At 43.4% G+C, this 27,812-nt stretch overlaps 1 protein-coding gene across 2 annotated transcripts in view; it reads left to right on the forward strand.

The window, feature by feature from the left end:
- Positions 1 to 27,812, forward strand: part of MROH1 (maestro heat like repeat family member 1) — a 182,063-nt gene that overhangs the window by 128,691 nt on the left and 25,560 nt on the right. For both annotated transcript variants that reach the window (XM_036741524.1, XM_036741523.1), the window contains 2 exons: positions 788 to 984; positions 21,003 to 21,140. In XM_036741524.1, coding sequence (XP_036597419.1) covers positions 788 to 984; positions 21,003 to 21,140 — 335 coding nt within the window. The remainder of the gene's footprint in view (positions 1 to 787; positions 985 to 21,002; positions 21,141 to 27,812) is intronic.

Below are 27,812 nucleotides of genomic sequence, written 5' to 3' on the forward strand. Positions count from 1 at the left end.
CATTCTGGACGTCACTGCCTGAAATGAACTTTTCATTTCCTCTCCTCAGGTGTCTGTGCCAGGCCCTGCTTGGAGAAATAACGCATCACCATATAATGCCTATTAGCTCTAAGCTCTGGCCTCATAAAAGGCCTCTCAGGTGTTCATCCCCAAGGGAGATCATTTTGCATTTTATCCCTTAAAAAAAATAAACCCAGCTTGGCAGCTTTTTAAGCAGTAAAACAGCTGTGAAAATTTCCTCCTCTTCTCTGAAGAGCCGAGTACAGATGGTACAGGATCAGTCCCTGTGAAAACCAACACTTTGCCCCTCCCTCCCTTCCTTGTGCACATTGCAGTCACCCCCGGTGTGTTTGGTGTTGGGTAATTACCGCGCTCTTTAAATCAGCCGGAATAAGGTTATGCAAGTGTAATGTTTGCATGTGTGTAGTCTTCCTGCCCATAAAATCTGAGCTGTCAGATCTCCTGATCTCCCCTCCCCCCTGAGCAGAGAATTCCAAACTCTTAAGCATTTCAGTTTCAAAGTGAAATGGCCCTTAATGGTGGCTTTTGTGTTTCCACTGGTTTCCTTTTTTTGATACTGTAGGCCTCCAACCCAGAGTAGCAGAGGGCCTATGGAATCATTGTGGCCTCATTACGGAGCCAGAATTGGAAAAGGGTACTAAGAGCTGGCTTCCTTTATTTTTGTAACTAACTGAGCCTAACCCAGTCAGGTATTGTGGTAGTATTGGAGATCCTTTCTTTAATCCTCTTCTTTTTCGTCCCCCCCACCCCCCCTTTTCTCCTCCAGGCCACATGTGCTCTGTATGAGATCATGTCTGCTCCAGAGTCTGGGGCAGCAGTGTTGGGCCTTTACCCCGAGCTGTTTGTGACTCTCCTGTTGCGAGTCAGCTGCACTGTGGGTGTCCAGCTTCCCCGGAACCTGCAAGCCAAAGAGAGGAAGGGTGCCAGCCCCCGCCTAGCACCCAGAAACCTCGAACCTTGCAGGTAACTCATCTTGGATGAGGTTTCAGCTCCCACAGGGAGGGCTACCAGTCATGTGGAACTGATTATTTTTCATAAACGAGAGAGAGAGAGAGAAAGAGAGAGAGAGAGAGAGAGAATATGTTCAAATGGTTGACAAAGTAATCCTGGATTATGGCAATGATGGTAACAGAGACTCCCTTGTTTGTCTTGGGATAGGGGTTGGACCCTGTAAGCAATTCTTCTTTGGAGGAAATTATCTTTTTTTCATGACTGGAAGGTGCGTTTTAGGTTTTATTGATATGTTTACAAAATGTGCTCATTGCTTATTTAGCATTCAAGTAAATTTATAAGGAGCTCAGAAAAAAAGGCTGTTCTAATGGAGAGGCCTAATTTAATGGTAATAATACTCATCTTGGAGTCAGGAGAGACCTGAGGTCAGATTATGACTCTGATACTCGATCTGTTTTTCTTCATCTTTAAAATGAGAATAATCACACCTGCAGTGCTTTTCTTCTCAGTGTTGTGAAGGTCAAATGAAATAATATATGTAAATTGTATTGCAAACCATTAGGTAATTATCAGCCATTATAATTTCTGCGATTTATAGAGGAACACACTAAATTCACCCTTTCCTTCTTATGTCACACACGTAAGCAAATCCCTTGGGCTTGGAGTTTAAGCGGGGGAAAAACAACGGTCAGGGATAGAGAGCAGTCCCTAGCTCTCCCTTTTGTCCCTGTCCTAAATGGGAATAAAGCAGGGAGAGGGGCAGCCTGGAATAAATTTGGGTAAAGTGGCCAGGCCTTTCCTTCCCTCCTTGGCTTTGTCTTGGGGTAGAGCTATGGTGCAAACTTCAGACTGGTGGTAGATCCGTAGTAGTAGTTCTGTGTTAGCATCAGGAACCAGGAGGTGCCCAATAGCTTGGGAGCCAAGTAGCCTCATCCTTCCATGTAGTAGGCACTTAATAAAATATCATTTGGATTGAACTCTAGAAATGTGGGGGTGTTGTCTGGGTCACAAGTACTTCTGAAAGAACTTTCCTTTCTTGGCAGAAGTTTTGTTTTGGGTTTTTTTTTGGGGGGGGTGGTACTGGAGGATGGGCCAAGGGTCTATTGAGGTCCTGCTCAGAAACAGGGACCTTCCAAGGTGCTTTCATTTTCCGAAATACTCTGATTCCTAAAACCAACCAAGGGGCTGCAAAGACCCCTTGGACACTTGAGGATGAAATTGGTGGAGTGATGCTTTGAGTGGGATAGTGCAGGGACCCTGGGGAGCCAAGACTAACATGGACTTATGAAGGAAGTCCAGGAGGCCCTTGCTGCAGTCAGATGACATTCATGGGTGTTGCCTTGTGCCCAGGTAAGAAAAGAAGATGGTGCCCACTGATCCTGTAGGGAGTTAACTCTCTCTCTAGGTAACAGCTTCCCACTCTTCCTTGAACAAGGTGACTCCTAACTTGTTATTAGGTACCAGGTGTTCCTTGTTGGGATGTAATAGCTTTCATATTTAAAGGGATTTTTTGGGATTTAAGAAATTTCCACAGAAGTTAACTCATCAGTAATGCCAAAAGCAAAAAGCTTTTAGTATGGCTACATTTTACCTCCTCCTCGGGAAAATAATTAACTTGAAATACTCATGCTGGGGGCAGGGAGGGGGTGGAGGTTGAAGGAGAGAGCAAGAGTAAAGAGAAGAAGGGGTGAGGAGACATTTGAATCCTAGTCACTAGAGTCAAGTCAAGCATTTGCTAAGTACCTTCTATGTTCCAGGCACTGTTCTAGGTGCTGGAGATACAAAAAAAAGGCAAAAACCAGTCCTTGCTGTCAAGAAATTCACAGTCTTATGCAAGAGACAACGTGCAAACCTATTGGCTAAATTGGAGAGAATCTTAGAGAAGGCACTAGTGTCCGAGGGATTGGGAAAGGCTTCCTGTAGAAGGTAAGATTTTAGCTGAGCCTTAGAAGTCAGAAAAGCCTGGGCTTGATAATACAGAGGGAGAACATTCTAGGCAGAGGGGACAGCTGGAGAAAATACACAAAGCTGGAAATGAAGTTTTATGTTCAAGGAATGATAAAGAGACTGGTATCACTGGATGGCAAAATATGTGGGGGGTGGGGCAGGTGGGTAAGAGGTAAGAAGAGGCCAGATTGTCACGAGCTATAATAACCAAATAGTGGATTTTATAGTTTTGGAGGTAATGGGGAACTGCTGGAGGTTATTGAGAAAGGGTGCAACATAGTCAGACCTGTGCTTTAGGAAGATCACTTTGATAGCTAAGTGGAGGATAGATTAGAGTGGGGAGAAATTTGAGGAGAGAAGACCAACAAGTTGGTTATTGCAATAGTCCAAGCATGAGGTGATGAGAGCTTACATCAAAGTTGTGGTCTGTGAAAAGAGGAAAGAAGAGGATGTATACAAGAGGTGTTACAAGGGAGAACTGACAGCACTTGGCAGCCAGGGCGGGGAGTGAGGGTGGTGACAGAGTGGAGAGGCAAGGGTGATACCTAGGTTGCAAACCTGTGTGATTGGGAGGATGGTGGGGTTCCCTTCACAATGATAGGAAAGTTAGGAAGAGGGGAAAGTTGAGTTCCATTTTGGAGATATTGAGTTTGAGTAGAGTTTGCCTACACTGGACGTCCAGGTGAAAAAGTCCAGTACGTAGCTGGAGAGGTAGGACTGGAGGACAGGAGAGACGTTAGGGCTGGATAAATTGATCTGAGAATCATCTACACTGAGGTGATCTTTGAATCAGTTGGAGCTGAGGAGAGATCATCAAGTGACGTAGTCTAGAGAGAGAATCAAAAAAGGGCCCAGGAATCCAGGGTCCTCCTGGATCTCTGAAAGGGCAAGGTTACTGCAAGGGGGTTCTGCACAGGCCTGGGCTGAGACGATCTTGCAGAGCACGTTCTTTTGACAGTGTGAGTTAGGATACCTGTACCTGAGCTCCCTTGTAGGCCTGGGGTTTGCTTGAGTCCCCTTCCCTCCCCAGTGAGCTCTGCTTTTGGAAGTTCTTTTATAATTTTCATGCTAACCCCCCAAGGAAGCAGCCTTGGTTATGTTGTTATCAAGGGATCTTCCTCATGAGCCATGACAGCCCAGCTCCGATCTTTAGTTATAGTCTGCCTGATGCCTGTGGAGAACAGAGGCATGGTACTGTTGTCTAGTCAGGCCTAAAGTCTTAATTATCAGTTTGGCATGGCTTGGGTTAGTGTTAGAGGCCGAGGGATTGATTGTGACTTCTGTAAAATCAGACCAGGGTTCCTGCAGGGAGCCCCTCAGTTCTCAGCCAATGAAATAACATGTCACAACCTGGCACTTCCTGAAGTGGCCCCATTTGTGGTGCTGCTGCCTCCTTCTCAGAAGCATCTTCTGAGCAGGAAGAGGAAGTGGCCAGAGGTAGGATTAAGACCATTGGCTGGAAATGGAAACTGAACTACAGGGGACAATGGGAAGCCTCCTCCCCTCCCCCAGTTTTGTTAATGCTCTCATTCTCTGTTGCAGACTTTTCGGAAGTATGCCTTGCCAGGTCTGGTATGACCAGCACCCATTTGTGGCTATAGCTACCCTGCCTCCTCTATGGCCTGAAACAGATTTAAATGCTGCAGCCTATGTGGCAAGCAAGTAGGCACATGCTATATAGATGGTGCTGGAGGAGGAGGGTGTCCAGGGCCTGTTTCTTTGTCTGCCGAAATTTCTCTTTTTTCTCCTATTTGAAGAATTTTAGTCACTTCCAGCCTCCTGGCCTACTAGTTCCCCCCTGGTCCAGAGGTGGCTTCCAGCCTACTGGGGCTGGTACAACCTGTCTGATCAGCCATTGGGCAGTGCTTTAAGTCTGGGCAGCTGCCACCGCAGCCTCAGCTCACCCAGTCCTCAGGATCATCTCATAAACTTTATTTATAGGAGGCCCATCTGCCAGAACCTTCTAGGCACCTCACAAAACAAATGGAAAATATGAAAGGGGACAGAGACAGTGTTGAGGCCTGAGCAGAACGATTCGGTCCTGCAGCTCAGGATAGCAGCCCTGCTATAGAAGGGCCACAGCCTAGCAAAGCTTGTGAGATGCCCCTTAGTACTGTAGGCTGCCACCCATCAGGGCCTCGGAGGCTGGAAACCTACAGTGGAGGTAGAAGGAGCACCCTTATTGAACAGCCAAGCTTTGGCTATTGATGTGGCCACTATGTCAGTCTAAGGATCCTCTGAAGTCTAGAGACACATTTCTGAGGAAAAGAGGTACCTACACAGTACTGTGGGAGAAGCATTTGCAGGGATGGACAGACGAAGTGATTCTTTCTCTATCTGCTTCGCTGATGTTGTATTTCATACATGTAGCAAAATCCTAGCAGTGTTAAAAGTAAATGCTATAAAATCATACTCTTAGAAATAAGTATCTTTTAAAGGAGGAAAAACAACCCTAGGGGCTAAGAAAGGGAAAAGAGGTAGGAACACTCATCTAAATTGCTAATGGATTCCTAAGCCAAAAATGAGTTTTATCACTTTAAATTTGGTGTAGCTGACCAAAATTTAAAGTGATAGGCTCTGTTTTCAGCTTGGAAAGCTGCCACTAATTCAAATGGTAGCTTTTCCAGCCAAAAAACTGTAATGGATGGAAGCAAGTTATTATGCTGGATAGGAAAGCTGCTATCTGATTAGGATTTTATTCAGGCCACATGTTTAATAAAATTGAGAAGCCACCACTGCCCACCTCCTCAAAGAAAGGACTTTAGTTAACCAGGTGCCCTCTTTTCTCTTTGTGTCACCTGAATGGAAATAACCCAGCATCAGACAGAATTCTTTGTCACGATCATAACATCAGTGGCACATTTACTCTCCTTGGTCTAGTTTTGGGTGCCCTCAGCATTGACTGTCACAGCTATGCCTGTGGCCTGGCTTCTCTTTGAATGTTGCCAGAGGAGAAGCTTTGCTGTTGCCTCCCCTGACATTGATGCCAGTTCCTGCCTGCCCTCCCTCAAGCTCTGTGTGAAGAACCCAGCCAGCTGCCAGACCAACCAAGCATGAGGAAACTTCAAGCTTGGAGCATCTGTTTGTCACTCAGGGAAAGCAAATCTGGAGCTAGCAAATGACATCTTGACCATCAGAAATAGTGAATACTGTTTAGAACCAGAAGCCTTCTCCACTGGAATGTGGTTGACCCAGTTCTGTCTGAGGTTCTAGACATTTGGACTCAGGGCCAAGTTCCTCCTCCCTACTTGAACAGCTCAGCCCTTTAGTGACGTCTCCCTACTCCTGACCGACTTTCCAGTTTCTCCCAGGTGAAAAAGGGCTTGTGATCGATCCACTCATGCATACTGGTGCTAGGCACATGTATACATGTTCTTCTTTGACTCTCCCTAAATCGCAGCGTTCCTGTGGCCCTTTGTTTCTTCTTCTCCACGGAGGGTCAGATACCTTTCCTACATGAAAGAGCAGAGAACTAAGACTCATGCTCAGGTTTGGGCCTAACTTGCCCCCAATTAATTTGTCCTGTCTCCATAGACTGCTTGTTACACAGTCTTCACCTTCACATCTCTAACATTTACCTGGTCCATAAAGAAGCCCAAGGTGAAAACTTTGGTTCCTTTCTTAATCCTGTCTGCTATTTAAGTTATTGAGGACTGAAGGTGTAGTCCTGGAGGGACTCTCATCACTGATTCCCACCTGTTACATCAGTGCCTCATGTGTCTTGAGGGATTTTTCCCCTTTCCAGTTGGTGACTGGTATTGGGGAAGGGGATGAGTGGAAGTGATTGGAACAGAAGGACCAGGAAGACATGGGACCTTTTGTCTGTCCAAGGACCTGCAGCGTGGTGAGCGAGTTAACAGTGATCATGGGCCTGCCTCTCCAGGGCTCCCTTTATGCTCCTGCATCATCTGGAGATCCTCAGAATTGGCTACAAATGGAAAGAAATGTGATACAGGCTTCAGCAAAGGCATTTTTTCCTCCTTCACCCATCTTTGCTTCATGCTGCAGGTGTGATTTCAGAGCTGTGGTGTTTGTACAGAAGGGGTAATGAGAGGGGGTGAGGCCTGGGTGAGAGGCACCAGCCTGGGGGTTGTGGCAGGGCTGTAGCCCAGTACCCAGCCATGCAGGCACTGGCCCAGGCAGCCTCGTCTGCTTCTTGCCCTCCATGCAAACAGGCGGTGCTGGCTGCCTGGCCCCGACGTCATTGCTGATTAATAGGGGAAAATAGTTTATCCGAAGTAGAGAAAAATGCACAGCCTCTAACTTCCAGACTTGCCCCAGGAGGTGGTTACAATATCAAAGTAATTTCCTGTAGGACTTTTGAGTTCGGAGGCTTCATGGTTCCTAATGCCAGAGAGAGACCATGAAGGTAAATAGGATAGCTTGGCTAGGAGCAATTCTGGAAGCCCCTGGCTTTTGTTGGAAAGGGAGGAAGCTCCTGTGGGACGCTGTGGAGAAGGGGAACTAGAGGAGGAATAACTTTCATGGTCTGCAAGCAAGTGTTCTCAACAGGCCAGCATCTCCCCAGCCTGGAGAGGAGGGGGTGGGCATATAGCAACAGGGGAAGTAGAGTCAGCCCAAAGGCTCTTCCTAGAGGCCCCTGAGTCCAGTGGGCATTCTTCTGGCACTGAAGCCAGCTGTCCAGAAAATACGAGTATTGATAGTCGGATTTCCCCCAAAACAGACTAACTGACAGGAAGGAGGCATGAGTTCCCAGCCAGCCTTACTACATTGTTAGTCAAGTTCTTTCCTTTGTCCTTATATTCGTTGTGGTCTGCCATAACCTGGATCTTGTCCTTCCTTAGACCCACGCTGCCCCACCCCACTCGCTCTCCCTTCTGGCCGCCCCTCCCCAATGTCCCTACTCTTGGTCCTTTCCCAGCCCCCTCCCACTTCCCTTAACTTTTTGTCCTTTCTCAGCCTTTTCCTCATTGTATTCACTTGCTGTACTTTCCTATCCCTTCCCCCCCCATCCTAGATCACTCTCTTTTCCCATCCCACTGCCATAAGGTACTTTTTTTACCCCTTACTTTCCCAAAGTGTGGCCTTTCTCTCTAACTGACCTAATTCACTATATTCCCCCCACCCCTGCTTCTCTATCTACTACTCTTCTAACTTATTGTCCTTCATGTGCTCTTCTACCTTGTACTTTTAACTCCAGGCCCCTTCCTTCAGTGCTTCTGAAGGGCTCAGATGTGGAGGCCTCTTCCTCTTACAAGACTCCCTCACTTCATTTCACTTCTCTAATCCTGCTCTCACTTTCCTTCCTGCTTCTGGATTTATAGACTTTTCTTCATCTGTAGTGTCAGAGATTACTATAAATTGAATATGGATTTAAAAACCTCATATAAGAAATAGCTCTGAATCTTCACCCATTAACTGTTTGATCTTACTGTCTGTTCCATTGTACTCCACGAAAGGCTACTCTACCCTAGCTGTGGATATTCCTCTCCCCTTACCTCTACTTCTCCTGTTCAGCCTAACCTTGGTTGTGAGGACACTGAACTGAATGGGGCTTGCTGCTGGGGGGTTAGGTTTGGATGGAAGTCAGGGTTACCATGGGCAGCGAACCCAGTTTGGCTTCAAAGAAGCTTTGGCATCTTAGGGATTCAGTGGAATAGGAAGAAGTGGCTTAGTGTTCGGAGGAATGCAAGCCCCTTGAGGGCAGGGACCGTCTTAGGTTTGTATTTGTAAGACCAGGTCCTAGTACAGTATCTGACACATAGCAGGAAAGAAATTAATAAAAACTCATTGATGCGTGGAAGAATGGGGACTCCCTGGGGCTCTAGTGGCTGAAGCATTGAACTGATCTAGTGTCATTTCCAGGGGAAGTCCAAGGATAGGAAATGGAATAGGAAGAGAAGCATCTTTGAGAGCCCCTCAGTGACTGAGCCAGGCTAGAGGAGTTGGAACTTTGTTTCTCTGGGCAGTGATCTCAGTCTGATGTTTCTGAAAACTGTTTCACAGAGCTGAATGTTATTGAGTCCTTATTGAAAGGCAGCTAGGGCAAGCAGGTAGGTCATAGTGTTTGCTTTAACTATGGTATGTTTGAAACCTGGGCAACTGCAGTAGTGTCCAGATCTCATCCAGGACTAAGAGCTTTTGCTCTGAATGCTGAACCAGACACATCCCATGAGCTCCTCATGCCCTTTGCAACACCGGTACCCAGGTGTCCATGAGAGAGATCTGGAAGGTCAGCTAGGTCTTGCCTCTTTCATACTTAAGAAAGGGAGAAAGGGTGGTTTGAGGAGTGAGGTAGGCATCTATCTGAGATGCCCATCCTAAAACATTGGACGGGGTGGGGGGGGTGGGGAAGAAAGAAAGGGTAGTCCTAGAGGAGTCTGGGATGGGGAAGTACCCAGGTGTGCCATCTATCCCTCAGCAGTAAAAGCTGAAAGCAGCTGGAAGAGATGTAAGAGGAGGAGGGGAAGGTACTTTGGACTGGCAGGGGGCCACAGCAGCTTGGTTGGGCTAAACAAAGTTAGCTCAGAAGTGTTCCCCACACATGGCACAGAAGGTGCTAAAGGAGCAGAGCTGGGCGGCCCAGTGTGCTTTATGGAACAATTAAAATTAACAGTCCAGATGTTGGGCTCAGCCAAGTGGAATGAGATGGGAGCTTGGATTAGAGAGCTGGAATGGCCAGGAAGTTTCCTCAAGGCAGCTGGAGATCATGCAGCCAGAAGGCCTGGCCTTGGCACCACCCACTAAGCAGTGCCCCCACCCTCATCTTATTTTTTTCTTTATGGTCATAGTCAAAGCTCCCCACTTTTCTGCCCTATGGACGCCCTAAGATTTCAGAATCAGATGAGTAACTTGGGACTTGTAATTGGTTTGTCAGAGGGAATTGCAGGCATTGGCTTTATACAAGGCAGGAAGCTCCTGTGTGCCCCTCTTCTCATGTTTCCTGTCATTTATACTATCAATTCAGTTCAACAAATGTTTACTAAATACATATTATAGAAGTACTTTTTACTGTGGGATACCAGGAGGAATAAGAGAGTTCCTGCTCTCAAAGGAGTCTGAAGTCTACTAGAACATAAGACAGATAACTTTGCTCTAATTTAAAGTAGGATGTCATAAAGGACATAAGAAGGCTACCCCAAAACTCTTCTAATAGTTTAGAGGAGGCAGGAATCCCTTTTGACTGGGAGTAAATGGGATTTGAACAGAACCTTGAAAAATGGATGGGATTTTAACAGTCTGATGGTGGGGAAGGACATTGCAGGCAGAGGAAGTAGCATTAGGAAAGGCAGAAAGTTGGGGAAATGCCACGTGTGTTTAAGGAATGCAATGGAAAGAGCACTGGACTTTGGTAGTTTGAATCTGGGTTCTGCTCCTAACTAGCTATATGATCGTAGCTAAGTCACTTAGTCTTTCTTGGGTAAAATGGGGATAATGCTACTATTAACATTAATGGGGATAATAACAATTCCCTTTCACAGAGTCATTGTGAGAAAAGCATGATTTAATTGTTATCGAATTATAGACTCTTAGAGTTAGGGGTCTTGTTTAGGTAAAAATGTGTTTATGAATATACTTGAGAAGAAACATCACCGTGGCTCTAAATCAAGAATGGGGTGGGGGAGCCCTCAGAGTCATCTTTGTTTCCCTGTTCACCCTACCTCACTTAAATCCTAGAAATTCTACCTTTGGATTGTCCCTAGAATACATCCCCTCCCTTTGCTTACCACTGCTATCACTGTGTCTCAGGCTACTCTCACTTCTTGCCTGGATTGTTTTAATAGCCTCCTATCTGATTTCCCTGCCTCCAGTTTTTCTTTTTCTTTTTTAAACATTAAGCTTTTTTTTCTGCCTTCTCTTCCTCTCCCTTGCATTTTCATCTCTTCATCAGGTAGCATGTTTCAGCATTAGTCGTCTGGAATCTTGGTTGGTCATTATGCCGGTCAGAGCTCCTCAGTCTTTCAAAGTTGACTTTACAATATTGTTGTCTTTCTCCTCACTTCACTCTGCATCAGTTCATCCGAGTATTCCCAAGTCTCTCTGAAAATCATTCCCTTTATCATTTTTTATAGAATGATAGTATTATATTCCATAATTTGTTCAGTCATTCCCCAGTTGATAGATGCTCCCTCAGTTTCAAATTCTTTGCCACCTCAGAAAGAGCTGTAACTGTTTTTGTGTCTCTTTAGTTAGAATTTGGTTTATCCTTCCCTTGATCTACCCTCCCTCTAATTCCCCTTTTTTCCCTTCCCCTCCTATTTTCCTGTTGCATGAAATGTATTTATGAGAGAGAGTGAATGAGTGTGTGTGTGTGTGTGTGTCCGTGTATTCTTCGATTCTTCTTTGCCTTTATGAGGCAGCTATGTGGTCCAGTAGATAGAAGGCTGTGCCTGGACTCAGGAAGACCTGAGTTCAAATATAGGGGCTGTGTCACCCTGGGCAAGTCACTTCACCTCTCTTTGCCTCAGTTTCCTCAACTGTAAAATGAGGATAATAACTGCATTTACCTTCTAGGGTTGTTTTGAGGATCAAATGAGATAATATTTGTAATGCTATTAGCTCAGTGCATGGCATATAGTAAGTGCTCTGTAAATGCTTATTCTCTTCCCTTCCTTTTCCCACTTTGACCAGTTCAGCTGAGAGTGAAGTTCAAGTGTCAGCTACTCTCCCTCCCTTCCACCTTGTTTGTATAGACTTCTACTTGTAAACTCAATTATGTGAGATAATTTTCCCCAACCTTCCCTTCCCTTTTCTCTTCAGTGATTTCCTCTTTCCAGATCATTAGAATATAACAGAGCCATTCCCACACCTTCTAATTAGACTTCCTCCATGACCCCTGATGATAATAGAGTTTGGAGAGGACATATGTATGTCATCGCCCCATATCAGAATGTAAGCAATCCATCCTTCTTTAATTCCTTATGATCATTCATGTTAACCTGTGGTTGTACATCAAAATTTCTATGTAGCTCCGGTCTTTTTATCAGTAATGCTTGGAAAATCTTCTGTTTCATTAATGGACTGATTTTTTTTTTCCCCTTATAGCGTTATACTTAGTTTTGCTGGGTAGGTTATTCTTGGCTGTAAACTCAAAACCTTTGCCAAGCTCTCCACTTCTTTATTGTGGTAGCTGCTAAATCGTGTGTGATCCTAACTGTGGTTCTTTGGTCCTTGAATTCTTTCTTTCTGGCTGCTTGTAGGAATTTATCCTTAGATCTGGAAGTTCTAGATTTTAATTATCATGTTCCTGGAAATTTTCATTTTGGAGTTTCTTCCAGAAGGTGAGCAATAGATTATATGTGTTTCTACTTTGCACTCAAATTTGAAGAGGTCTGGGCGGTTTTCTTTTACAATTTCTTGAAGTAGGATGTCTAGGCTCTTTTTTTGGTCATCGTGGCTTTCGTCCTGTCTTTTTTCTGTTTCTTATCTTATCTTCACATGCTGCCTTCCTTGTGTGTGGCTGTGCTCCTGTTGCATTCATGCTCAGAAATGTTTACTGGATAAAATTCAAACTCTTTAGTCTAGAGCTCAAGTCTGTGCATGATCTGAACAACGATTCTTTCCAACTTTACCTCGTGCTACTTCCCTTCACATATGCTATAAACACACTGGACTGTTTGATCTTCCTAGAATTCATCTCATGTTTTTCTAGTTCCCTGCTGGCTTTTATGGCATCTGTTTCTTTTGCTTGGAATGTTCATTCTTTCCCCCCTCCCGCCCATATCTGTTCATCTCTCATGGTCCAGTTCACAATGCAAACTGTAATGACTTTTATGGTTTTAATGCCCTTCCTCAACCTTAAAATAATCTGTGTGTAAATTTATGTTTTACTCTCCACTCTACTCAACTAGGAACTCCTTGAGGAGAGATCCCCTGTCTTATTTCTTTGTATCATTAAACATAGAACTCTATACTCTGTAATGATAATAATAAGTAACATTATATATTACTTTAAGGTTTACAAAGCACTTTACTTGTATTATTCCATTGGTAGGTATTCAGTAAATATTGAATAAATCAATGATTAAATGAGTGGAGTATCCAAAGAGGTGGGAGAAGAACCCAGAGAGTGTAAGGGGATGAAATGTCAAGGAAAGCATGAGCAGAATTTGGTGCTGCGGAGAAATGAAGACATTTGAGGTATAGTGAACAGAGCCCTGTGTTTGGAGTCAAAAGGTGGGGATTCAGATCTGCCTCTGCTTCTTGGGCACGCTCTGACCTTAGGCAGCTCACTTTACCAGTCAGAAGTGCAGTTTAGGGGATCATCCTTTCACTGCTTGCATCACCATGTTGTCATAAGGAAAAAGTATCTTACAGATTTAAAAGCATTGTTATGGTCTTAGAGGCAGTGTGGAATAGAATGGTAGAAAGGGCCCCAGCTTGGGCCCCAGCTGCCACACTTTACAGGCCAGCACTGGATCTGTATTATGGATGAAAGAGACCTTGTATCTAGTTCAACCCCGTCATTCTACACATGAGGAAACTGAGTCCCATTGGGATATAATGACTTACCCAGAGATGAGTAGCTAGTATGTTGCAAAGATAAGACTTGAACCCAAATCTTCCCATCCAAGCCTCGTGTCCTTTCCACTGTAGTACACTTCCGAGTTAATTACTCTCTCTGAGCCTCCATTTCCTCATCTGTTAAATGACTAGAATACTCTTACTACCAATGTCGTGGGACGGTTTGAAGAAAGAACTTTGTAACTTTGTAGCTTTGTCTACCTTAGAATTCAATAGAAATTTGAGCTGTTGAATTTCTCAGGAAGGTCTTTGTCCTATTTTTACCACTCAGCCAGCTCTGGTGCTTTGAACCTTCACTCATCTCTTAGGGTTCCAGAGACGACTCCTTCACAGTCCCCATGAAGATATGATACTTTTCTCCTTGAAGATATTCCATCATCACTGATTTCGAGATAATAAACACCTGCCAGATTGCACTATAGAAATTTTACCAGGACTTCACATCTGGTGTGTTTTAGTGTCTGCTGTCTGTTGTTTGCTAAACAGACTTTGGACCTTTAGGGTTGGCTCCTCTTCTTTCTACCCCTTCCCCCAGGACTGGGGAGCCCTGTACTGCCTCTTTAGGGTATCCAGCTCAGGGCTGCCTCTTTTGTGTTTTCAAGGAAGAGCTACTCAAGTAAATCAAACTTTGAGAAAGATTATAGAAGTAGTTCCAAGCTCTTGTATTCTCTGTGTATCATGCCCACCTCCTTCCCTTCCCAGGACCTCTGTCAAGTTTTCTTCATGGGCTAGATTGTGTTTTTTTAGGTTCCTTTGGGGAAGATTAGGTCACTGAAAAGCCTTTTACAAGAAGACACTTGGAATGGGAGGCTATGGCCTAGGGGATTCTGGGCCACCCAGTCTGAATTTCCAGTTTCCTGTATACTGTCATAAGAAATATGTTTATTGGAGAGTGTTGCTTTAAAGGTTTGACTTTGCAAGGCTCTTTTCACAGACTTTTATTTCTTCTTTTTATTTCTTATTTCTACGACTTTAGTGTAGGCAGGTGAACTACGGTACCTGGTCATGGCTGGGAACTAACTGGCTAGGACTTTTCTCTTGCATAGGCAGTAGAGATGGAATTTACATACACTGAAATAATTGAATAGATCTGTGTTCCCATTGATTTTGGCAAAGCAACAAGCATCTATTAAACACATATTATGTGTGAGATACATGGGAATGATAGTGACGCAAGGACAGAAGATCAGTTAAAAGCAGTCACATATAAACGATCATATGCAAACAGGAAGATCTAGAATCTAACCATCTATAGTGCATTTGTCTCCCATTTGGAACTTGGGCAAGACATTGTTCACCACTGGCTAATTACCTGCGGTGAGGATACATATCCTAGTTTTATGCTTCACCTAATATCAATAATCAGGTGATAATTAAACAGTTAACTCTAATTCCATTTGTCAAGGAATCTTGTCTCATCTTAACAGGTGTATGAGAGACTTTCTATTGGAGGAGAGCCTTTGAGATGTTTTGCTCTACCAAGGTCGGGCAACAAGTCAACAAGCATTTATTAAGCACTTCAACATATGTCAAGCACTGTGTTAAACAGAAGGAAAAGTAAAAACAACCCCTGCCCTCAAGGAGTTAACATTCTACTAGAGGAGACAACATGTAAATTAATAGTTACACACAAGCTTTATAGAGTGTGGATGGAAGGTGATCTGAGTGGAGAAGACCAGGAAAGGCCTCCTGCAGAGGTGGGATTTGAACAGAATCTTGAAGGAATCCAAGGAAGCTAACAAGCAGAGGAGAGAGTTCAGAGCATTCCAGACCTGTGGGGCAGCCAATGCAAAGGGACCAAAATAGGCGATTGATTGTTATGTGTGAGCAGCACCAAGTAAGCCAATGTCACAGAATTATAGTCTGGAGAGTGAAAGGTAGATAGGAAGGAGCCAGGTTGTGAAGAGTTTTAAATGTCAAAGAGCAGAGTTTTGGAGGTAGAGTAGGGAGCCAGTAGGGGCTGACATGGTAAGACTTATGCTTTAGAAAATCACCTTGGCAATTAAGTTGAAGTGTGGATGAGAGTGGGGAGAAACTTGAGTCAGTCAGGGAAACCAATCACAAAGTTACTGTGATAGTTCAAGTAATGATGAGAGCCTGATCTAGGAGTGTGACTGTGGGAGGGAGAGAGGGACACGTAACAGGAGATTTTGAGAGGGTGGATTGTATATAAGGAGTCACTGACAGTGGGGAGTCAAGTATGACATCAAGGTTGTGAGCCTGGCTGACTGGGGACATACTAGTACTCTCATTAGTAAAAGGAGAAAGGAGGAGTTTTTTTGGGGGGGGGAGGGGAGAAGATAATGAATTCCATTCTAGAGATGTTGAGTTTGATATGTCTACAAGACGTCTAGTTGGAGATGTCTAAAACTAGATCTGGAGAGAGACTGGGGCTGGATACGAAGGTCTGGGAATCATCTGTGTAGAAGTAATTGTACCTATGGGAGCTGACAAAATTACCAAAAGAGATAGTATAAAATGACAAAGTTTTTTTATAATCAGTAAGAAAATAGCAGGGTCTTATGTTCTCTGTAACTTCAGTTGTTTGACTTTATATATATAGCCTACTACAAAGAATTATTTGCAAAAGCATTCTTGTTCTCTTCTCATATTTTCATCAAGGATACCCTTGATATTTATGTAGATAATTCTTCTCTTTACAAATCTATAAAGGCAATAAAGGTATATAGACCCAAAGTTAATGGTGTTCTCTTGCTTGCCTTCATTGGATATTACTGTTGCCTGTGGATTTTTCCATTCTTTTAGATCATTTAGTTCAACTTCCTCATTTTTCAGATGAGGAAACTAAAAGGTTTCATGAATTTTAGGTGTTTTCTTGTTAACAGTTTCTAGGTTCCATCTGTGGCAACCATTTTACATTAGTTAAACATGTTTGGGAAATGTGATAATTAAGGTATATATCTTTCTGGTTTTTCCATTTTTCATTTCGAATAGGTCAGATTGAAGCTTTAATTTTTTTTAACATCTTCTCATCTTTAATCTTTCTTCTAAATTGATGTTGATTTTGACTTTTGCTCTTTATTAGTCACTGGGCCAACTATAAACAGACTACTGAGTCTAGTCCAGTTTCCATATCAGTAGGCAGTCTTGTCTGTAAGATAGTCACTTTCTTTTGTGTCTGATTACTGTCCAGTCCAGTGACACTCAGCATTTTCTCCGGCTGTCCATCATGCCTGGAAGGCTCTCCTTTGTCATCGATGGCTCCTGACTTCCCTAGTTTCCTTCAAGTCCCAGCTAAAATCTGATCTTCTGTAAGAAACCTCTCCCAGTTCCTCTCAATTCTCATACTTTCCTTCTGTTGATTATTTCCTATTAATCCTGTATATAGCTTATTTGTACATATTTGTTTGCCTGTTGTCACCCTATGAAATCATAAGCACCTCCAGAAAAGGGACTGTTTTACCTTTCTTTGTATCCCTAGCACTTAGCACAGTGCCTGGCACATAGTAGGCATTTAATAAATGCTTATTGACTACCTGACTAAAGTATTGCTGGCATGCTAGAATCTGCCATAGCATGTATTTTTCTCATTTATTTTTAAATTCTGAACTTAGCATCAACTAAAATGAGCATTTCCATATGTATGGTAGAACAGAAAGAAAGAGTTGTATATGAAACTGCATATCTTGCTTTTATTTTAGTATATAATTCAGCATGTTACTTTCAAAGCTCTTTAGCTTTCCTATTATTTATCTTGACTCACAGTAGCCTTTAAGGGCCCTGAGCCACCTCCATAGTTGAGGGCATAATCTAGGCAATTATATTTTTCGAAGTAAAAAAAAACCATAGTTCTTTATTAAAATAACAAGCATAATTAACTTCAAATTGATCATATATTACTTAGAACAAAATTTTAATTAATATAATACTAAAATGCCAGATGGTACCTTTCTTATTAAAGTTCAGCTGTCAATCATTGCTTGATTGAATTCTGGTTCTATCTTAGAGATTGAGTAAACAGTTTTACACTTAAGTTTTCTTAGAGTCCAAAGCCTTGGGGGAGGAAGTGGTGTTAAAAAAAATTGCAGGCATAGGGCAACCAATTCTAGCAATTTTACCTCCAAACCACCTTACCTAAGGTTTTCTTTTCTCTTTAATAGGCACCCAGTCCAAGGCATAGGCTCATAGATCTTGGTGATAGCCACTTTTCCATCATCACCAGTCCTTCTGTCTGGAACATCACAGTTGGCTAGTTCCTCCCTCTCATGTTGTTAAGAAAAGTTAATGATCTCTGATTGCTGTGCCTTTGATAAGTCTATGAGCCAAGCTTCGTTTCTGGATTGAGCACTATGACTGTCATTACCACTAACAAAGGTCACCGATACATAGATAGTTGGCATTGAAAGCAATGAGTTGCTATTGACAGAGCAGCTACTTTTGAGGTGTACTTGACATAGGCCAGAATCTAACATTTGTTAACTCTTTCCTGGGTCATCATGACTTACTTGTTTTAGATTCTTTCTTTTTGTCACTTGGTGTCTTGGTCTGCCACTTTTGGTTCCCTGGAACCAGATCCCTGCTTAGGCCCAAGCTTTGATGAGCATAGCCCTCAGTTGGTTCTGGACCTCAGAAGTACCTACAGAAGACTGAAGCCCCACAGTTAGACCTTGTTCTCCAAGGACTTGACTCCTCTCTCTCTCTCTCTCTCTCCCTCCCCCTCCCTCTCCCCCTCCCCTCTCCTCTCCTCCTTCCTCCCCTCCCCTTCTCTCCCCCTCTGTCCGCCTCTCTCTCCCTCTCTCCCTCTTACTTCATTTGCCCAGGGTGAAACAAGGACTTTGCCCTAGACTCCCTGTTTGTATGACTGAGATTGATCCTTGACAGCTCAGGGCTTCCCACTTTCAGCTGTACCTTCCTCCTTGTCTCCAGGCAACATTTCTTGCCCAACTTGGGTGTCCCCTGGCTCCCTGTCATTGTTCTTTTTGATAGGAGAATGGAGAATCACTCATGCCTGCAGATGGTAGAGATTGACCCTGGGAGCTCATATGGCCCTCAACCTTTCCTCTTGCTTCACATACAAGTCATGTAGTAGGACTATGTATGTACATGCTTTCCTAGGCTAAACTGTAGCTGAAGTGTAAATTGATTGTGAATATCTCCTCTCCAAACTTGATAAGTTTCTTCCTTTTTATAAAGCTTGAGTGTGGCTTTAGCTTTGTGCTAATAGTGATCCTTTTTCCTCCTAAAAGTCTCTTTATTCCTGCAGATGGAGGGACTAAGAGGTAATTTAAGAAAAAAACATAAAGATGGATATTGCAGGGAAGGCAGATAATTTCAGTTTAACAAAGAGAAATACTTCCCAACAATTTTTAGTTGTCCTAAAGTGAAATGGACTGTTTCAGGATTAGGGAGTTCCCTGTCACTTTAAACAGAAGCTGGATAACCATCTCTCACAATTGTTGGAGGAGGAATTTCTGTTTGAATACAGTTTGGACTAAGTGACCTCTGAGAGAGGTCATGTAGTGTAGTAGGGAATGTGTTGGGTTTAGAGTTAGGAGAAATCTGAATTCAGTACCTCCCTTGCTAGATGACCATGGGTAGGTCACTTAACCCCTCTGAGCCTCAGTTCCCTCATCTGTAAGCTGAGGATAATAATACCTGTAGTACCTCACAGTTTTATGGTCAGGCTCAAATAAAATAAGATGTATAAAGTACTTCGTAAACTTTGTTGTTGTTCAGTCATTTCAGTCGTGTCTGACTTTTCCCAGTTTGTTTGTTTTAATTAATTTATTGATTTTTAGTTTTCAGCATTCACTTCCATAAGATTTTGAGTTCCAAATTTTCTCCCCTCCCCTCCCCCCCACCCCAATACAATGTGCAATCTGATACAGGCTCTACATATACATTCCTGTTAAACATATTTTCACATTAGTATTGTTGTAAAGAAGAATTAGAACCAGTAAGAGGGGGCAGCTAGGTGGTGCAGTGAATAGAGCACCAACCCTGGAGTCAGGAAGACCTGAGTTCAAATATGGCCTCAGACACTCCACACTTACTAGCTGTGTGACCTTGGGCAAGTCACTTAACTCCAATTGCCCTGCCTTCCCACCTCCAGGAAAAAAAAAAAAGAAGAACCAATGGGAGAAGCTATGAGAAAGAAGAAACAAACAAAAAAGAGAGAGAGCAAATTGTATGCTTCAGTCTGCATTTAGACTTCATAGGATGTGGATAGTATTTTCCATCATGATTCATTTGAAGTTGTCTTAGATCCTTGCATTGCTAGGCAGAGATAAGTCTATCAAAGTTAGTCATCGCACAATGTGGCTGTTACTGTGTACAATGTTCTTCTGATTCTGCTCCCCTCACTCAGCATCAGTTCATCTAAGTCTTTCCAGGTTTTTCTGAAGTCTGCCTGCTTATCATTGCTTATGGAACAACAGTATTCCATTACATTCATATTACCATAACTTGTTCAGCCATTCCCCAGTTGATGGGCATCCCCTCAATTTTCAGTTCTTGGCTGCCACAAAAAGAACTGCTATAAATATTTTACTACATGTGGGTCCCTTTCCTGTTTTTATGATCTCTTTGGGATAATGACCTAGAAGTGTTGGAGTTTTCTTAGGAAAGATATTGGAGTGGTTTGCCATTTATTTCTCCAGCTCATTTTACAAATGAGGAAACTGAGGCAAACAGGGTTAAGTGACTTGCCCAGGGTCACACAGCTAGTAAGTGTCTGAGGTCAGATTTGAACTCAGGTCTTCCTGACTCCAGGCCTGGTGCTCTTTCCTCTGCCTTGAAAACTATAAAATGCTATATAAATGTCTGCTGTCATTATTATTCTAAGTATGAGATCTTGGAGTAATTGTTTATCCCCTAACATCTCCCCTCGCCCTACATATACACACATAAGTTTTGAAGGATTGGCAGAATTGGTACAGAGCAACTGCCTTTCTCCTTCGTGTGATAGACCCTTTTGAATTCATTTTCTTTTACTCAGTAGTCTAATCTGGGTGTCCCTGGAAGGAAAAAAAAAAGGCTTATGGCACTGGGCTATGATTGCTCTAGGGACACCAATGTATTCCTTCATGGTGGACCATATGAATGTATGTACAGAAATGTGAGTGCATGTGTGAGTGTGGAATCATGTGCATGTTTCGGGTGGCTGAGCATCAGGAGCAAGCCCAGTGTTATTTAATTCGCAGTGATTTGAGGGAGGTCATCTTTGGGTTTGCCTGACCCTTTGAGCAGGTGTAGAGGCAAGTACATGTAGCTATAAACACAATCTTTCCCCAGCCAATGAAAGAAAATTAATCCTTAAGTCCTATTTACTTAAGTCTGACAGTATAATATTTCTGTTCTACATGGTTCTGGCTCTGTGCTAGTCATGGGTATCTTCTAGCCACAGGTGTATGGTCTTAGTCAGCAAGCTTTTTGTCAGGATGGCTTTAGGTACAAATAGAAACCTCTATGTAACTCTGGGTACATCCCTCCAATAACTTGTTTAGGCCTTAGGTTCCATCCTACTTGCTGGGCTCTGATAAACAAGGAGAGGAAAGAAAAATTCTCTAAAACCCCACAGGGTAGAGAGAAGGATGTCTTTGGGACAAGACAAGTAGACAAATCCTGTTTCTATCTAGTTGTGCTGTGGAGACCCTGCAGGCCATGCTGTTCCGTGGAGGAAGCGGAGAGGTCATCTCATGCATGGGTCTGGATGGCGGCTGGGAGCTGATGAAGACATCTGAAGGCCATGAAGAGGGAGTTACTCTTCTTGCCAGGTAAGGGGGCCCAAAGGGAAGAAGGTGGTTTTATGCCTATTGTCTCAGCCCCTATCTTGGCCAATGGTGACCTCCCCTTACCCCAAGCCCTTCCTTCTGATATCTGGTGACATACCTAGAATCACAAAACCTTAGAGTTGCAAGGGACATTTCAGAGGTCATCTAGTCCAACCTAGCAGTTCTTTGAGGCCAGAGACATAACAGGTAGTCTTAAAGACCCCCCTTTTGTACTTGACTAGAGGATTGGCAGCACTCATTTCTGAGCTTTACAGCTCAAATGGTTTTCATAGCAGGTCCTTGGGTCCTTCCTAAGTGGTGAACAGTTCCATTCTCTATCAGGGTACTAGACAAAATATAGTTGTGCAAGGCTTGTGCCAGGTAGAACTGGCAATAGTGATAGAAAAGATTTCTCCCACCCCTTACCCCTATTACCTGCATTAGACCTTCATGGGGTTTTGGGAATACTAAAAGCTATCTCTAGTCTCCCTTGTCTAATCTTGCCTGACCTCAGGGTTCTCTTGACTCTTACACATCTCTTCCTCTGTGACTCCCAAAAAGGCAGACTACTCCATCATATTACCCACTCCCTGTAATAGATGAATGAATTCAGAGATAATCTGGCTGGACCATGGCTCTTGTATGAAGACTGACTCTTCATTTCTTCAGAGATAGCTTTGGGGGTTAGCCATGGAACTGATCTGAAGGGGCAGTTCTGATGATCTGAATATGCTCTCTTTGGAGTTCAGAATTAGCAGGTAAAGAAAGAGAAAGAAAGAGACAAGTCAGAAACAAAATAGAAGACAGTAAGCCCAGAGGAGATGGCTTCCCCTAGCTCTGACAACATAGGGGCCAATGGGCCCAGGCTACTGTTACAACCACAACAAGCATTTACTGAGAACTTATGTATCATGCCCTGTGCTCAGGGCTAGGAGTACAGATACAAAAATGAGACAGCCTCTGACCTGAAAGAGGTTACCTTTGTAACTCCTCCCTCTCAGCCAAACTCCTTGAAAAAGCTGTCTACGTTTATTGCTTCCACTTCCTCTCCTCTTCCTCTGACTCTTCAACCCAGTGCTTATCTGGCTTTTGACCTCATCCCGCTACTGAAACTGCTGTCTCCAAAGTCACCAGTGATGTCCTAATTGCCAAATCGGATGACTTCTTCTCAGTGCTCACCCTTCTTCATCATTCTGCAGCACGCTGTTCACCACCCATTCCTATTGGATACTCTCTCCTCTCTAGATTTTGGTGATTCTCTTGGTTCTCCTCCTACCTGACTAACCACTCCTCAGTCTCCTTTGATGGCTCATCATCCATGTTGCACGCACTTAACTGTGGATATTTCCCTTGGTTTGGTCCTAGTCCCCTCTGCTTTCTCTCTCAGTAACTTAATCAGCTCCCATACTGAGACAAGGCAGGGAGACTAATTACATGTACATGGATGTTAGATGACCAACAGATCTATATGCCCAGCCCCCATACTCTCTAAAATTTCATTCCTGAATCACTAATTGTGCATTGGAGATTTCAAACTAGATGCCCCAAAGACATCTTAAAGTCAGCATGTCCCAAACTGAGCTGATTACCTTTCCCTCTTCCACAGTTTCCCCATTTCCATTGGAGGCACCATCATTGTTCTAGTCTCCCAAGTTTGTAAGCCTTGCATTAACCTTGCATCCTCTCCCTCACTCCCACATGTTCAATCTGTTGCCAAAAAGTTGATATTCCTACCTTCATAACATCTCTCATATCAGACCCATTCTTCCACATCTAGCTACCTCTCATCACCTCTCCTCTGCATTGTGACAACAAACTCTTAATTGTTTCCCTTGCTTAGAATTAGAACTCTAGTCCTTCCTACACACTATTAAAATAATTATCCTTAAGCACAAATATGACAATGGAAATCCCTTACTCAGTCAACTCCAGGGGCTTCCTGTTGCCTCCTCTATTTTGCTTCTGAAGCCCTTCACAGCCTGTCCCCAGCCTGTCTTTCCAGCTTCATTGGACATCAGCTACCCGTCCTGTGCTCTACAATCCAGCCAAGTTAGCCATCAGCACTTCCCATTTCCATGACTTGGCATTTGCTGTTCCCAAAGCCTTTCTTTATCCCCCCAACTGCTAGTTCCCTGCCTCTCAAACTACTTTGTATTTACTTTTGCATATACTAATTTTTATTCACTTTATATTTATGCTGTTTATATGTCACATATGTATATTGTTTTTTCATCGTTTTTCAGTTGTGTCTGACTTTTCGTGACCCTATTTAGGGTTTTCTTGGCAAAGATACTAGAGTGATTTTCCATTTCCTTCTCCAACTCATTTTACAGATGAGGAAACTGAAGCAACAGGGTTAAATGACTTGCCCAGGGTCACACAACTAGTAAGTGTCTGAGGTCAGGTTTGAACTTAGGAAGACGGGTCTTCCTGACCCTAAGCCCAGTGCTCTTATCAACTGTGCCACTCAGCTGCCCCTATGTGTGTGTGCGTGTATGTATTATATGTGTTTTATTCTATTCTTGTATCTTCTATCTCCATTGCCTTGTACGGTGCCTGTCACATAGTAGGCAACTAATAAATTTCTTGTTGATTGATTGATTCTCCTGGAAAACTACAGTATGTTCAAAGATAAGTATATACTGGCCATATGCAAAGTAAATGCCAAGTAATTTTTGAGAATTTTGGAGAACTAACAACTGGGGAAATATCCTCTCGAATGAGGTGGCACTTGTGCCAAACCTTGAAAGAAGCTTAGGATTCCAAAAAGTAAGGGTGAGGAAGAAGAATGTGCCAACAAGAGCCAGCCTGTGCAGAGGCTGTGTACAGGGAACAGTGAGGAGGCCAGTTTGGTTGAAGCAGAGTACATCAGGCGGAGCAATGGGCTGACCTCAGGGTGTGAAGCAAGAGGGAAACGCTGGAGCTTCTTGTGTGGGGAAATTATGTAATCAGACCTATGACTTAAGAATAAAATTAGCCATTGTGTGGATGATAGATTGTGAAGAGGGGAAAGACTAGATTCTTGGAGATGAATTAGGAGGCTCTTTCTATAGTTGGGTGAGAGTGGACAAGGATCTAGATAAGAGTGGTCTTGGTGTGAGAAGAGAACAGGAGTCAGGTGCAAGAGACGTTGAATCCAAGAGGTAGACTCCACCCGATCAAGTAAGTGTTTGGATTTAGAGGCTAAGTCAAGGATGACTCCTAGGTTGTGAACATGAGTGACTAGAAGAATTGCGGTTCCCTCTACAGAAGTAGGAAAGTTTAGGAGGATGAGTGGAGCTGGGAGAAAAGATAATGAGTTCTGTTTGGAGCATGTGCAGTTTGAGATACCAATGGGGTGTTCAAATGAAGATGTCAGGTAGATAAATTAGGATGCAGAACTAGAGTTGAGGGGAGAGAAGAGGTCTAGATGTGTGAGCCATGTGCCTAGGAAGGAATGCATTTATTAAGTACCTATTATGTGTCAGGCCCTGTGCTAAGTGCTTTACAGAGCTTATTTTATCCTCACCGCAACCCTGGGAAGTAAGAGCTATCATTATCCTTGTTTTACAGATAAGGAAGGTGAGGCAGATAGAATTTAAGTGACTTGTCCAAGGTCACACAGCTAGTAAGTGTCTGATGCCAGATTTGAATTCATATTTTCCTACCCCTGTGTCTGTTGCACTACTGATCCGCCTCTAGAAAAGATAGATGAACTCATTGGAGTTTACGAGCTCTCATCAAGAGAAAGGATGCAGTGATAGAAAAGGGGAGGATCCAAGGGAGAGTCCTGGAATACACTCTGACAAAGAGGGAAGGACATGGATAATAATCTCATAAAGCAGACCAAGAAAGATGGGGAAAGAACTAGAACAAAAAAAGTATCACAGAAATCAATCACAAAATAAATCAAGCATTTATGAGGCACCTACTTTTTGCCCAGCACTGTACTACTAGGTGCTGGGGATACAAGTACCAAAAAAAAAAAAGAAACAATCCCTAATCACAAGGAGCTTACATTGTAATGGGGGAGACAAGTATGTAAGAGAGTAGATTACAAAAATATAAAGTGAATAAATAAAAATATATACAGAAAATTAAATACAAGGTAGTTTGGTAACTAGCTGTTGAAGGAATAAGGAGAGGCTTTATGCAAGAGGATAGTGCTTGAGCTGAGTCTTAAAGAAAGAGAGGAACTGTGAGGCAGAGGTAAGGAGGAAGTACATTCCAGTCATGCAGAACAACCAATGCCAAAGCACCGAGATGGGAGATGGACGATAGTATGTGAGGAGCAGAGAAGAGGCCAGTTTAACTGGAGTTTAACTAGATTGGAGAGTGTAAGACAATGAACAATATTTATCAAGGCTGGAAACATAGGTTAGAATTGATTGAGGAGGGGGCAGCTTGGTGGCACAGTGAGTGGAGCACTGGCCCTAGAATCAGGAGGACCTGAGTTCAAATTTGACCTCAGACACTTGACACACTTACTAGCTGTGTAACTTTGGGCAAGTCACTTAACCCCAATTGCCTTGCCTTCCTCCCTTAAAAAAAAAAAGTTGAGGAGAGAGGAGAGTATATCCAGAAGGAGGGGCTAGTTAGCAGTGTCAGACACTGCAAAGAGGTCAAGAAAGATGAGAACTGAGAGGCAACAGGTGTTGGGGGGATTGGTATTGAGGTGATCTGAAGTGTGGAATTGGAGAGGAGAGGGAGCTTAAGATAGATAGCCTCAATTTTTTCAGTGAAGTAATGAGATGAATCTTCTCCTGAGAAGAAGAAGGTGGTAGCATAGGTGGTTTGAGAAAAGGTTTAGAACATCAGCTGTGGGGAGTAATAGAGTATCAGTTAAGGAAAGGCGAAAGAATTAGTACGCAATAGTGATGGCTCAGTTGAAAGTGTGTCATCAACTTGTAGTGGACCCAGGCAGCATAGTTAGGTGAATGAGTTCCTCTATCACTACAGAAGTAGGAAAAAAGAAAGTGGGTAGTGGCATCCATCGTTGAGTTTTAGAAAGGGATGAGTGGTAATAGGATTAGGAGGCAAGAAACTCGTAGGTAAAGAGAACAGTGAAGTGGAATGACAAGATATTTTGAAGGAAGGAAGGTAATTCCAGAGCAGGGATGATAGCCTGGAAAAGCAGGGAGGAGTAGAATGATTAGGGTTTGGAGGAGTAAAGCATAGGGAGAGTTGGAAGGACACAAGGTTATGGTCAGATGGAGGATTTTCAGAATTATAGGATGTGGAGGTGAAGCATTTGTTGGTGATGACATGATCCAAACATATGCATGTCCCCATGTGTGATGTGTCTTAGGACTTGAAGAGATTAATCACTTGGAAGCAAAGATATTTGAGGGAACATAAGTATACAAATTGAAGTTCACATGTATTATTAAAGGCAGGGCTCTCAGAAGTCTTTGGAGAAAGGCCTCAGAATCCCAGATCCAGTAATATAGAGATAGGCTGCTTTGCTTCCCACAAGTAACATAAACACATATACACAAAATCTCTCTCTCTCTCTCTCTCTCTCTCTCTCTCTCTCTCTCTTTCTCTCTCTCTCTCTCTCTCTCTCTCTCTCTCTCTCTCTCTCTCTCTCTCTCTCTCTCTGTTTCTCTCTCTCTCTCTCTCTCTCTCTCTCTCTCTCTCTCTCTCTCTCTCTCTCTCCCCCTCCCTCCCTCCCTCCTTCTCTCTCTCTCTCTCCCTCCCTCTCTCTCTCTCCCCCTCTCTCTCCCTCTCTATTCCCTTCTCTCCCCCTCTCTCTTCCCCGCCCTTTCTACCTCTCTCTCCCTCTCCCCCTCTCCCTTCCTTTCTCCCCCGCTCTCTCTCTCTCTCTGTTTCAACAATCCAGCTAGCAGCTGTTGTGGGGGGTGAAAGACCAGCACAAACCCAACAACAAGAATGCTACCAGCACACTGCAAAAGCACAGGTTCTTTTGATCTGCTTAACTAAGGAAAGCAAGGTGAAGGGGTTGACAAGCTTACTTTAATTCAGCATACAAATATCATTCACTTATTTCAGGGGAAAAAGCCAGCACCCTGAACTTCAGAACAAAATACAAACAAATTACAAACATCAATAGACAGACCTTGTCTGATTCAAATCCCAATACATAGTTACCAGAGTTCAACAAAGTCTCAGCATCCGGGTTTACGAGCTGGAGGGCTCCTTAGCTACAGCTGCCCAGAGTCTCTGCATCAGCACCATCACGAGTGAGAGCCCTTCACAAATGGCCCTGTCCTCTCTTCTTATAGGGCTTCAGACATCATCAAACGTCATCTGAATGACCAGAACTTAGGCTCCTATGATTGGCTCTTGAGTTAGCCCCTCCCCTTAGGACCCTGGGAGGTTTACATCCATATAGGTTGGGTTAACACCTAATAGGGGTTAGAGCCTGGGGCTTAGCACTTAGTAAGACTCAATGAAATACACTGAATTACTCAAAAGAAACAAAGCCAAACTCTTCAAGGGCATTTGTTGAACTAAGTGCTAAGAGCCCATTTTGCTTACCAACACACTCTCTCTCCTATTTCCCCTTTCTACTTCCCTCTTTACCCCTCTCTTTCTCTCTTTCTTTCCTACCTCCCCATCTTCCTTCTCCTATTCTGCACCAAAGCTACCTTCTGCTTTTTCATGGCTAAGGCTAGAGAGAGTGACATTTCTCACCCAGGTACCCAACAAAGTGTCACTTACCTGGAAGGTGAA

The sequence above is a fragment of the Trichosurus vulpecula genome, chromosome 1 (genome assembly GCF_011100635.1).
Source record: "Trichosurus vulpecula isolate mTriVul1 chromosome 1, mTriVul1.pri, whole genome shotgun sequence".
In the NCBI taxonomy this organism is placed as follows: domain Eukaryota; kingdom Metazoa; phylum Chordata; class Mammalia; order Diprotodontia; family Phalangeridae; genus Trichosurus; species Trichosurus vulpecula.